At 39.3% G+C, this 14,189-nt stretch overlaps 1 protein-coding gene across 1 annotated transcript in view; it reads right to left on the bottom strand.

Annotated features, from left to right (window-relative positions):
- Sorcs3 (sortilin-related VPS10 domain containing receptor 3) overlaps positions 1-14,189 on the bottom strand; it is a 599,481-nt gene that overhangs the window by 26,350 nt on the left and 558,942 nt on the right. Inside the window, exons 19-20 of the mRNA NM_025696.3 lie at positions 12,009-12,195; positions 6,763-6,896 (exon numbers count right to left, since the gene is read on the bottom strand). Coding sequence (NP_079972.1) covers positions 6,763-6,896; positions 12,009-12,195 — 321 coding nt within the window. The remainder of the gene's footprint in view (positions 1-6,762; positions 6,897-12,008; positions 12,196-14,189) is intronic.

The following is a 14,189-nucleotide window of genomic DNA, read 5'->3' as shown; positions in this document are numbered from 1 at the left end:
GAAGAAACTATTAAATCAGAGCCTAACTTGCAAGGGTTTTATCTTAGTCTAACAGCCATAGGAAAAAGAGATACTATCTCAATACAAACCCAACCTAATCTCTCTCTCTCTCTCTCTCTCTCTCTCTCTCTCTCTCTCTCTCTCTCTCTTTGTGTGTGTGTGTGTGTGTGTATACTGTGAAACACCTAGGAAGTACACAATGAAATGAAGTACAATATAAATGAGGAAATTGAAACCAAAAAAAAAAAAAAGAAAGAAAAGAAGGGGAGGGGAGGAGAGAGGAGGGGAGAGGGGAGAGGGGAGAGGGGAGAGGGGAGAGGGGAGAGGAGAGAACAGAACAGAAGAAGAAGCTAATGATAGTAACACTGTCTTTAGATGGATTTGGTAGTAAGAGAACACCTGTGAGGAAGGAATCTCTAAAACCGAGACAAAGCAGCTGAGACTCCCACAATAAAAAATAAAGAGATCAAAGTATGGTGAAGACTGAAAAGATAAAGTAAATAAAAACAGAACAAAACAAATCCAAGAATGGAACTAAGTACAAAAGGTATGGATGTGTGTGTGTGTGTGTGTGTGTGTGTGTGTGTGTGTGTGTGTGTGTGTGTGATATGATACCAGAGATCCCAGAAAAAGAAAGATTAAAGCATGCAAGGAATTCTGGGAAGAAATAAATGCTGTGTCTCAACTACATTGTTTTCAGAAAAAAACTACAGCTCCTCAAAGGCCAGTGCTCCCTAAATCACACCAATAATGAAGACCCAGCAGTCAGGCACGGAAGTCTCAAACTACAGCTCTTAGAAGAAGAGATACATAAAGAAAAATAACATGATATAAACAACAAAAGTGGTAAGACATAGTTCCGAAACATCTCAAAGACTATACGGTTACAAAGAATGTGTTATGACATAATTAATGACTTCAGAAAAAAAGCAAACTTTCCTAAGAGAAAAAAAAATACACTTCTAACTTTGCATCCTGGATAATTATCCTGTAAAAGTGAAGGAGAAAAAGAACTTTCTCAAACCAAAGGGACCTTTCTTATCAGCAAATGAGCTCTGCAAGAATTGTTAAGTTATTTTAAAGGACAGAAAATAATGTGGTAAGAAACTCTGAAAAACATATAGAGCATTCACAGAAAAATGAAGATATTTTGTTTTTCCTTTTCATTGTTAGCATAACAAGGAACATTATCTTCAAAACAGTAACAGTAACTATGCATTTGATTCCATGTGCTTAAATGTGTTGAGTGACGATTGTGACAGAAGAGGCAGGGGAGGATTTATGATCATCCCATTAGTATTAGGTACACACATGACTCATGGATAAAGCTTTTAAAAGTACATGTGATATGCTAGAGAAGAGGGAAGATCAGCGGGGGCATTCATGAACTCAAGAGCCCGATCAACTTTATATTATTGCGTATATAGAGATAACTAAAATTACAGCAGAATATCAATAATGTTCAATCCCACATAGAACTTTTACCTAGGAAAAGAATATTCTGGACCATTAGACATTCTTAAACAAATTGGAAAGACTAGATATCCTGCCATGCTGCCCTTAGACTGTAATCTGATCAAGTTATAACCAGCAACAAAAAGATAACTAGAAAATCTACAAATACTGGGCATTAAACAAAATACTTCTAAAATGAATGGGAGACAAAGAGAAATCTGAAAAGAAACTAGCTGTAAATTAAACAAATAGGAAAATATTACTTACCATAATTTGCAAGGTTCACCAAAAGCAGGGCCTGGGACAACGCTGATAACTCTGAATGTTCTAGTCAGAAAAGAAGCCCTAAAACCAGCCATCTACACTTCTCCCTAGAACACTACAGAACTAAGAATAACTTGGTGCCAAAGTAGCCAGAGAGAAGAAATAATATGATCAGAAAACAAAGCAAAACAATAGAAAACAGGAAACAGGAAACAGGAAGTCAATAAGGATGGCCAAAGAAATAGAAAACAGGCTCTTAGAAAAAACCAGGTTAAGAAAAAAAAAAAGAAAACAAAACAGAAAGCATGCTCACGTAAATGTTACAGACCAGTAAGAAGAACCCACTACAGACCTCGTGGCTAGCAAATGGACAGTGAACTGACCCAATGAACATTTCTATTGCTGCAAACTTAACAAAGGCAACAGTCTTTGAAAGACAAATGTCTCCAAACTCACACAAGCAGATACGTAAAATGCAAAGAGTCCTTTGGATTTTTGTACCTTTGAAGAAAGTGGAGCGCCAATGGCCTTGGGAAACAGAAGACACAAATTCCTGAAGGTTTATTAGCAAATTCTCCCAAATATTTAAAGAAGGAATGGTGAGGATTCTTAATGTTTTCCTGATCATGTTGTCTCCCCTGTCAGGGAAGTTCACAGTCATGGTTGTTAGCTTAGTGTTTTTGTGGCACTCTTAAGAGTGAGCATGCAGGTGTCTCAGACTCTTTCATCTGCTCTTGGGACCCTTTTCCACCTACTGAGTTGCCTGCTTGTTCCAAGTACTGATATGACAGTTTGTTCCTAGACTTTTTTGTATCTTTTTTTTTCCTTTTTTATTTTTATTTTTTTAATTAGGTATTTTCTTCATTTACATTTCAAATGCTATCCCAAAAGTCCCCCAGATCCTCCCCCCAACTCCCACTTCTTGGCCCTGGTGTTCCCCCCACCCTCCCAACCCACCCCTGTACTGAGGCATATAAAGTTTGCGTGTCCAATGGGCCTCTCTTTCCAGGGATGGCCGACTAGGCCATCTTTTGATACACATGCAGCTAGAGTCAAGAGCTCCGGGGTACTGGTTAGTTCATAATGTTGTTCCACCTATAGGGTTGCAGACCCCTTTAGCTCCTTGGGTACTTTCTCTAGCTCCTCATTGGGGGCCCTGTGTTCCATCCAATAGCTGACTGTGAGCATCCACTTCTGTGTTTGCCAGGCCCCGGCATAGCCTCATAAGAGACAGCTATATCAGGGTCATTTCAGCAAAATCTTGCTGGTGTATGCAATGGTGTCAGCGTTTGGATGCTGATTATGGGATGGATCCCCGGGTATGGCAGTCTATAGATGGTCCATCCTTTTGTCTCAGCTCCAAACTTTGTCTCTGTAACTCCTTCCATGGGTATTTTGTTCCCAATTCTAAGAAGGGGCAAAGTGTCCACACTTTGGTCTTCGTTCTTCTTGAGTTTCATGCGTTTTGCAAATTGTATCTTGTATCTTGGGTACTCTAAGTTTCAGAGCTAAACAAAGAATTCTCACCTGAGGAATACTAAATGGCTGAGAAGCACCTGAAAAAAAATGTTCAGCATCCTTAATAATCAGGGAAATGCAAATCAAAACAACCCTTAGATTCCACCTCACACCAGTCAGAATGGCTATGTTCAAAAATTCAGGTGACAGCAGATGCTGGTGAGGATGTGGAGAAAGAGGAACACTCCTCCATTGTTGGTGGGATTGCAAGCTTGTACAACCACTCTGGAAATCAGTCTGGTGGTTCCTCAGAAAATTGGACATAGTACTACCAGAGGATCCCACAATTCCTCTCCTGGGCATATATCCAGAAGATGTCCCAACCGGTAAGAAGGACACATGCTCCACTATGTTCATAGCAGCCTTTATTTATAATAGCCAGAAGCTAGAAAGAACCCAGATGTCCCTCAACAGAGGAATGGATACAGAAAATGTGGTACATTTACACAATGGAGTACTACTCAGCTATTAAAAAGAATGAATTTATGAAATTCCTAGGCAAATGGATGGACCTGGAGGGCATCATCCTGAGTGAGGTAACCCAGTCTTTTTTGTATCTTTTTTTATGTCATGTTTGGTTCATATCCCTGCGAGGCATGGTCTTTCTGAAGGAAAACAGGAGGAATGGATCTGGGTGAGATGGATATGTGTGTGTGTAGGAACTGGGGGAAGTGGAGAGAGAGGAGACTGTGGTGGAATGGATTGTATGAGAGAAGAATGTATCTTAAAACAATAAAACAGACTTTCTTAAGATATATATGTTTCAATATTCAGAGCGACTATATGTAAGCCTGTCATTTTGTTAGATACCAGTCATGCACAGGTTACACCTTAATTTAAAAACAATGTCATCTGTATCATTACTATTAAAAATAAAATATTAGACTCAGCTATAAGTCTGATAAAATATCTTCAAGATCTATATATAACTAAATTCTGTTGAAAGAAATAAAAGCCTAAGTAAATGAAGACAGAGATGAACCATGTCCATGGATAGGAAGACCCAATAGGGTTGATGTTTTAGATCTTACCAAGTTGACTTATCGATGTGTTACAAAACCAATATAATACTCTGACACGTTAATTTTTAGATCTCAGCAATCTCATTCTAACTTTATAGAGAAAATAAAAAAATACACATGCAGTACAATGTAATATTTATATGAAAGAAACTATGCTCAGCTTCAGATTTACACCGAACTTGCAGCAATCAAGATGGCATGGTAAGGGTAAAGAAAACCCAAGGTCAATGAGAAGGAACGGAGAGTCAGAGTTACACGTGGTCTTTGCCAAAGAAGCAAGAGCAACAAAGCACGGCAAAGACAGACCTTTCAAAAGATCAAATTGGAAGATTGCGAAAGCTGCATGTTCAAGAAAACTAATCCAGCCACAGGCCTTACTCCTCAAAGATGAACTAAAACGGATATAAGCATAGATGTAAAATATAAAGGATTAAAAAAAAAAAACCCTAGAATATCGTGTAAGGTAAAACTCAGATGGCCTTGTGTATGCCAGTAGCATTGAAGATAAACATTAAAGTCACAAAGCACTCAACAATTGATAAGTTGGACTTTGCTAAATTTCAATGTCTGCTTTGAAAGAGACACTGTCCAGAGAAGAAAGGGTGAAATAGACTGGGTGAGTATATCTGCAGAAGGTATAGGTACTGTTATTTAAAATATATAAATATCTCAGAAACAATAAACAGGAAGAAGCAAGCACCTGGTTTTTTGAACAGGGAAAAACATCTGGTTACCTCATCAAACACAATATAAAACTAGCCAGTAACCATAGTAACCGTATTCTCCACATCATATGGGAAACACACATTTAAATGAGATACCACCACAGTCCTGGTACAATGACCAAAATCCAGAACATAACGCCACCAAATGCTGCGAGGATAAAAAAGTAAGAGAAGTTGTACTTCATTGCTGGTGGGAATGCAAAGTTGCAGTGGAAAGAGAGACGGCTTAGTGATTAAGGGCATTTTATGATCTTTCAAAAGACCTAGTTTCAATTACCAGCATCCACACATCAGCTTACAAAGACAGGTAACTCCAGTTCCATGGAAGTCTGATGCTGTCTTCTGGTTTCCATGGTCATGAGGCATTCACTGAATACACATAGATAGATAGATCCTGGTAAACACTTATACACATAAAATTTTAAAAAATCTTTTAAAAATGGAGTGAGCTATCAAGTGATGAAACTACACAGAGACCATTTGAATAGATATTCTTAACTGAAAAATAATCCAACCTGCAAAGAAAGCCTACCAAGTCTGGATGCTAAAGAGTCTAACTGTATGATGTCAAATGAAAAACTGGAGACACCAGTGGTGGGCATTGAGGAGGAGGGAAAGATGAATAAGTAAATCACAGAATGTGGAGAAACATAACTATTTTGTTTCATACATTGTTCAAATCCAAGGAAGACCCGTAATATAAACTCTGTCTCCTAAGTGATATGACCTTCTTATAAAGGACAGCAACAATACCAAGTGCATTATATGCGTCAAGACAAAGATTGTACAGGAAGGAAGGTGAGAGCAAGGAACACATGAGAAATCGCTGCACATCCCTCTGATTTTTTGCTGCAAACCTGAAATGCAAACCTCAATGAAAAGTTGAATTTAGGGCCTTCAAGATGGCTCAGCAGAAGGAGGGGCTTGCTGCCTGACAACTGACTGACTTCATTTGCTGGAATTCATATGGTAGGCAGAAAGAGGAAAGCGATCAACCATGCAAGTTGCCCCCCCACCCCGAACTCTACACAATGCACTGTGGTGTGCACCTAAATAAATAAATTAATTAATAAATAAATAAATAAATAAAATTTGTTTTTTTATTTTAATTTAATGTTGATTTTTAAAAAGCAATAAGGGAGAACAGTAATGCAATTGATGATCATTCGGCCTAATTTTTCAGAGTCTCAACTGTGGAAACGGGCATCATCAACAAGTTCTGGGAGTAAGAGGTACTTTAAGAGATCCAGTAATTGATGCTTCTAGTTTCTGATGCTAAGGCACAGCAGCCTCATCACCTTCCCTAAGAAAACCAGTGTCTGCAGAACACCAGGCAGGTATGGATGGGGACCCTCTACATGTCATCCAACTTTATTCCCTACCCTTACATCAAGGTACTCAGCTCATGTTTGACCAATGTGAATTCTATCTCAGAGAGGTCAAGTAATGTCCTTGCTGCACAGCACATTGGTAGAAATGCCAATAGAAGCAAAACAGAGTCAATGACACTTTAGAGATTTTTTTTTTTTAGATAGAAGAAAAAGAGCCTGCAAATGTGCACTCTTTCCCAGGGTGCTCTTTCTTTCTTTCTAAAAAATTATTTAAATTTCTCCACTGAGGTAAGGAATTAACTTTGGGAAGCAGGTGTTATCATTCACATCTCTGTGCTCTTAGCTTCATTATATACTAGAATTGCATGCCCAGTTCTTGCAAATTAATTTAGACGCCAGAGCATAGGAATCTAGATCATATTTGATGTTGAAGAGAAAGAGCCAAACCTTTGTGCTATTTCCAAACCACCAGAAGTAGGTGAGGGTCCCTAGCTGACTGGGCCACACAACTGCACTGATGTTGACGTCCTTATTCCGTATTGCGACGAATGGGACTCGAAGGTGAACGTGTTCCACTGGACCTAAAGGGACAGGAGGGAAGACAGTGTTTATGTTCCTGGAACAAATCATCAACTTTTCCACAGCTTTGACTTTTCATCTTCATCTTCATTATCATGCCTGTAAAAAACAAAAACAAAAACAAAAACAAAACAAAACAAAACAAAAGATCACAAGTGCTAAAATGCTGGGCAGTAAGTGTGTGTGTGTGTGTGTGTGTGTGTGTGTGTGTGTGTGTGTGTGTGTGTGTGTGTTCTTCAATCGTAGCAGAAAGTGTACCAGGAAATTCAAGTTTCTGACTTCTCAGTGACAGGTGAACTGAATTTACATCTGGCAGCCCACCTACCAGGAATACTTATGAACCTCCAGGCCAAGGACAAAGTGAATTTACTAGACACATAGCCATTAACGAGGACAATAAACAGCAATCTGTTTTATTTCTGAGAATTAGCCCATTTGTGACTTGTGGTCAATGAATTCTATGGAAGGTTCTTCCATTGTCCTCTGTTGCTAATCGGTTTCCATCCCTTTAACAATGGGCCACTGTGCCTCATCATCAGGAGGACATTGAGTGCCATTCAGAGACTTTGCAAGGCCACTTGACAAAGAGGGGGAATATAGCTGCCTAAACATTGGGTTCCAAATGATAGTAAGATGTCTTTTCCCCTTTTTTCAGGAAATGTGTAAATATCATTGTACTCTAAGCTACACCACCCACTAAAGGAATAACCATAAACACAGCAAGGTAGCCATGAGACTCTTCACTTCATCCAAAATAAAAACCGAAGAAAACGCTGGCAGAGAATCATTTGCATATTAATTTCACATCTGGAAGATTGTGTTAGTTTGTAAAACTTTCAGAGATTCCCTTCCTTTTGTTTGTGACACGTATGGGCTCAGATGACAGTATCTTATGAGAGTTGAGCTAAGCAGAGAGATAGATATCACAGGATCTCACACACATATGGAACCTAAAATCTTGAGCTCACAAAAGCAAGCAAAAGAATATTGGTTGCCAGAGGATGGCAGAGGTTGGGGCGATAGACATAGGTCAAAGGATATGGAATTTCAGTAAGGTAAGAAGAAGAATATACTCAAGAGGTCTAATACACTATGATGTCAATCACAGTTAATTACTTGTACTGCATTTGAAAAAAATCTTTAAAAACAAACTTAAAGAGTTCTCACCATTAAAAAAAAAGTCAGTTTGTGATGTAATATGTATGATAATCAGCCTGATGGAGCAATCACACAATTTATGCATGTAGTTTAAAAATGTCATGCTGTACATGATTAACATATGATTCCTGTCAGTTAAAAAATTTAATGAAGAAAAAACTTGGAAACATTCATTCATCTATAGTTTGAAAAAATACTTTTTTGCCTCCAGCTCTCTGCTCCGAGGCCAGACATATGGCAACTCATGATCCTTTACCAGAACACACTTTCAACCTTGGCACTTCATATATACATACACTTGGCTGGCACTTTAATTATTTTAAATGGGCAAATCTGTATTACTTTTATATGTTCAGCCTGATGTCAGCCCCCGAAGCACAAATCATTGACAAGCTCTTCAGCGCTTTATTCACTCTTATTCAAGGGTTAAGTTAATGAAAGTCTCCCAATGAGTTTTGTTCCTCTGGTCAGGGAGAGCACATTAGAAAGGAGCTAGCCCAGGAATGCTAGGAGAAGTGTGGTTGTACTTATCAACCCCGCAGAGTCTCAAGCCTGGGTCCAGGTCTCCCATTCTTCCTCCACTGGGAAGATGGTTCTCCCGAGCTGGAAGCCACTGGTCCCATTTGTACTCCACTCCCCAGATGGAAGGACTCACCTTCGCTAAGCTGCCTCATGAGAACCTTAGGCATTTCACAGTTTATCCAAACTACATGACTATAATACCGGAAAGCCTTTCCCACTCCCTGTCACTTGCAGGTCTTGGAGGTTTCTCTGACACCCAAGGCAACAAAACTTGCCTCTTCCTAAGATTATGCCAGACATAAAATGGATGGCATTTATGTGAATTGGCTAATGTGGTCATGTTTATTCCAGTTTCAGGCCAATCACGTTTGGATAAAACTAATTTCAACAAACAATACCTATGAGCTGATTTTAGTACAAAGACCTTGAGCCAGTTCCAAGCTTTAAAACTGGGATAGATGTTGAACAATGAGAAAAGAGCTGAGTGAATCAGATGGAACATGGCAAACTCTAAAATCCTTCCTGTCACATGGCAACTCTTTTGATAGAAGCCCAATAATCTGTGTGAAATTGGTTATTATGGGTGGCTAACAACTACTTTTGTTAGTTAATGGCCCAAGGTGAGGCCAAAAGCAGTTTCCACTGTACTAACTGTCTGGTAAATGCAACCATGATTGATTTGTAGGGAATTATGAGCACAATAAAAGTTTCAAGGAACATTTCCTCGTTCGTGCACAAAAGCCAGAGTAGAAGATATAAACCCATCCCTGCTCAACTCCCCCACCTTCTCTCTAATGTAGGTGTGTGTGTGTGTGTGCACATGCATGTGCATGTGTGTGTTTGTTGTTTTATGTATGTGTTTGAAAGTCTACGCATGTGACATGAAGTTATGTGTGCATTTGTGAATGAAACCTAGAGTTTTGACATCAGGTGCGGTCTTTGATTATTTTTTTTCTCTTTGAGACAGGATTCCTCCCTGGACTTGTCACTCACTGACTTGGCTAGGCAGCTTGCCAAACAGTTTCCTAGATCTCCCAGTCTCCATGTGGCCCCTCCCCTCAGGGCTAAGAGTACAGATGTATACTATAGCCACAGGCATATACACGGATGTATAGCCACAGGCTATAGTATATAAGGGTTCTGGGAATCCAAACTCAGGTCCTAATGTCTGCCCAGCAGACACCTTGCTGACCGACTCACCTCTCTAACCCAAGCCTTTTCATTTGAAGGGTTTGCTTTGGATATCTTCTCTGGAAGAAACAATAGCCAAGGATGAAGTCATGTGTTAACCTCAATGCATCATCCTAGTGACTTACCATACGTAGGAGTGGTCTTGGAGATATATATGTGTTTGTGTGTGTGTATATATATATATATATATATATATACATATATATATGTATATATGTATATATATATATATATATACACACACACACATATATACACACACATGTATATATATATATTCCAGTTTGATTCCCATAGCTTCCTTGTATTCTAAGAGATAAGTTTAATTTTTGTAAGGGCTAAGGACATCAGAAAATATTAGATATTCAAAAGGGTTATTATCAGAGTCTGAACACTTCAAAGCCCAGGTCCATGAATAAGCCCCATACTGCTCATATGGGTTCCTAATCCAGTGTTGCTGGCAGCGACTGTAGTGGCTCTGCATGGATGCTCATCACTCTGTCTGTGACTCATCTCTTAGAGTAGCTCTCCTTTTTCAATAGGATAAAAATAATACAAGGGCAGGATCGCACTTGCATTGATGATTCTCTAAGTGCCTGGTAGATTCCCTTACACACATTAAGAACTCTATAAATATTTCCTGAATGACTTAGTGAGTGGTTGGGTGCTTCCTGCATAGTTCATTTTTATTGGTACCAGAACCCCATGAGGCCAGGCAGTGCTCAGACTTAAGCCACTTTAAAACTGGAATTAATCTGGAGGTTGCGTGTTACAGATTGGCATGGTAAAGACATCGTTTATCTATAGTCCAGGTTCTTCCGATGTCTTTTTAGTATACACTCTCTTTGATAGAAGACAAGCTAGCTCGCCTTTTGCCAGGAGCTCCTTAAGAATGAACGTGCCACTCACATGCAAGGTTTCACACAGTCACTAGGTGATTAGCAGGAATGGAGTTTTGCTTACGCACCTCTACTCTTTCATAACATGTAATTTTCACTTTATGTGACATATTACTAGAAAAACATTATGGGGTACACAGCAGTCCCTTGCTGATCCGTTTTCACTTGGTAAAATTTCAGTTACTCATAGCCAATGATAGACTGAAATTCTTAAATGGGAAAATCTAAAAGTAAACAAAAATCATAAGTTTTCAAAAGCACCCTAGGCTGATTATTATGATGTTGTGCTATGCTGTGGCTGACCTAACCATGACATGAGTCATGCACTCTTTCAGTTTATCTGTGATGTGTGTGTATGTATATACATATATCCACCCATATACCCACCCATTTATAATATATAATTATATATTATAATATATAATACTCAAATTTGCAAATTAGAGAACAAGTGGCTTACTCAGGGTTTGGTACAGCTTGTAGTTTTAAGAATCCTTTGGATCCTGAAATACTTTCCTCGTGTATTAGGGAAAGACGTCTGCTTAAATCAAAACCATAGACATCTTGAAACCCATCGATTTTGCTGGCGAGGGTGTGTTGAGTCAGTGTCTGCCCACATTGATGCCCCCTTAGCCCATCATCCAGAAGCAGTTGTGTTTATGTTTCAGTCAACACAATTCAAATCTCAGGATGGGTGAAACACAAAAAAGTATCCAGCACTAACAAAACAGCCTGGGATCTTAGAGGCCCTTCCTGCTAAGCAGCAGCCAGTATCATTGAAACTGACTAGAGCACACCCCAAAATTGTTATTTATAATATCATGAATTTGAAATAACCTTGGATATATGAAGATTTCTTGTAAAAACATATACAATTCTTGAAAGCAACGGAAACATGTACTTTTTAAATCTTCCTTGGGCTCTTCCAACCGAACCAAACGTTTAGTTCAATTTATGCATTCTTTACTCAAGAATGAACCTAGGATCATCAACTAGATGGCTTCCATTTTTATTTATTTTTCAGTAATCTCTAAAGCAAAGGAAAAAAGATATTTTATCTACACCCGAGTCTGCATGTGCACACTTGTATGCACCAACCTTTCAGAATGGAGTTACAAAGTGAACAGCCTTGGTAACATTACCTATACCTTTAAAATAAGTCATCTATTTCCGCATGGTGAAATTGAATTATAATTGAGCATGCATTTCTGCATTTTGATGGAGATGATTTTAGGAATCACAGTTAACTTAGCTTCAGCTCTGAATTGTAGAAAGTGAAGTCTGGATAGATGGAATTACCCAGTGGGGAAAAAAGTGGGGGGGGGGGCGCTTATTGCTACTTACAAACCACATGCAGGAAGAGGAAGGCTGTGTCCGAGCCAAGGTTGTTCTCCGCATAAGCTGTCACCTGGAAGATCCCCGCGCTCTTATACACATGCCTGATGCCATCCTCAATGGGGCTGAAGTTGGCATAGGATACAGCCACCCCATCTCCAAAGTCAAGCTGGATGTTTGTCCTTTGAAGGTCACCCTGCAAGGGAACAGAAATTGGTCTGGTCCCCTTCATAAGCTTCTGATAGACTTGTATCTGATACTAATTCTCCAAGTGTCAACACTACCCTGAAACCTTCCAGTGCTGTCTCTTTACCACAAGATAGGTTCTATGAAGAGGTATGGGCAAGGGCTGGGAACCTGCAGGCCCAACCTTGGGGCTGCTTGATTTGGTATGACTCTGGCAGTAGTGATAAGGAAGAGAAGATCCAATGGGAAGACTGCACAGACCTGACCCCTCATAAGCATGGCCTAACTCTTCTGTGGAAGGATAATTACAGCAATAAAGTAAAGTTATTACTTTATTGTTACATAGTTTCAGCAAGCCAAGCACTTAATCCCTCCAACTTTACATTGTAGAACGCTCTGATTTGAGTGCTGTGTGCATTCTGCTGGACACGTGTGTATAAATAGAAAGTATTTCTATTTATATAAATAACAGAAAATATTACTTTCTATTCATAGTAATAGAAAATGTTACTGTCTACACATTTAAAGTGGGAGAATAAATGCACACAAAAATACTACATTAAAGCCACATGGCTAGCAGCAATAAGAACCAAGTTTTGCATCTAGACAGACTCCTTTCAATACTAATTCCTTTACTTACCAGATCATAACTTTCATTATTCTTAATTTTAGATATCTTTTATTAAATTTAAAAATTGTATTAGTCACTCGGCATGTATTAAACACTATCTTCAAAATAACAATAGGAGGTAGATCATTATTCCCATTCTACAGATGAATACTGTATGCTATCTAAAATTACTTTCCTGTTCTTGCCTAGGATTTCCTAAAACTGCTTAAGCCATGCTCCCTTTCACAGTGATTCACCCCACAGATGTCGCTGCCTTTGGGAGTCCAAGCACACCTCTGATATTGCCTCTAACATGATACGCATTAGCTCATCTGAATACACTACTCCCTCAAGCTGACAGTTAGCCTCTCAAAGTTGAACCTCATGCTTATCACACACCCCTATACTGCTTCAACACTTTGGATAGATGTATAAAGCAGATCATAAAATAAAAGTTCAGAATGAAGAAGGTTTAAAAAAAAAGTGTCTGTTTATGAATAGGTAGCAAACAGACCATGGGCTGAACTTTCAGAATCTGTGACCCAAACAATCTTTCCTAGAAACAAAGCACCTGACTAACGTACAAATCAGAAGATTGTGCCTCAAAATTGTGCACCGGCACAGCGTCTCTCTGTACACCTCTCCCGCCACGGCAATGCACATGTGAATGAAATGCTGATGGATGCTCTCTTGACCCTCTCAGAATGTCAACTACCCTGGAGTGTACAGATGTAAATGAAAGTGGAAATGAACTGCAGGCAATCGAAGTGGATAAGATCATGGCTCTTCACATCCATTTGAGAAAGTTTTTATAGCTCTGGTCCTGAAAACTCTCTAGTGGAAATGTGATAATGACCTCCTCTGTGAATCTTAAAGCTCTCTAATTCAAGCATCAGTGTGAGAGAAGGCTGAGGTATCTGCCAGGTCAGGATAAGAAGCCTGCACCCTTCTTCGAATTACAGTTTGGACTTTAAAGACTCTGAGGTGTTCAGACTAGTGAGAAAAACCTCCTGCCTTGCTTTGCTCCCTTTTCAAGATCTCAAGAGCTCAGAGCAATTTGCATATAAATTTAGAGGGCATTGTCAATCAGGCAAGCCTTCCAGCTCTCCCAGTCCAGCAAAGAGTGCTAGGAAAGTCCCTAGTTTGGACAGAAGGAACACATCACACAGGGGGCAAGAAGCAGATGGGTGGAGCAGAGCGACAGCATGGACTCCAGTCTGACTGCCTGAATTGCAAAAGACAGTAAGCAATGGATTGAGTTAATGAAGCCGGTTGCTGATGGAGAAGCCATCCATGCAGTTGTGTTCTGTATAAAGTTAACTTTAAAACATATTTCAGTCATCTTCCCTGTCCTCACATACATAGGTTCAAGACTCTTTAAAGGCTTGTGGGCT

Source organism: Mus musculus, chromosome 19 (assembly GCF_000001635.26).
Source record: "Mus musculus strain C57BL/6J chromosome 19, GRCm38.p6 C57BL/6J".
NCBI lineage: Eukaryota > Metazoa > Chordata > Mammalia > Rodentia > Muridae > Mus > Mus musculus.
Note: the sequence above shows the minus strand (reverse complement) of the source record. Positions and strands in the feature narration are given on the sequence as shown.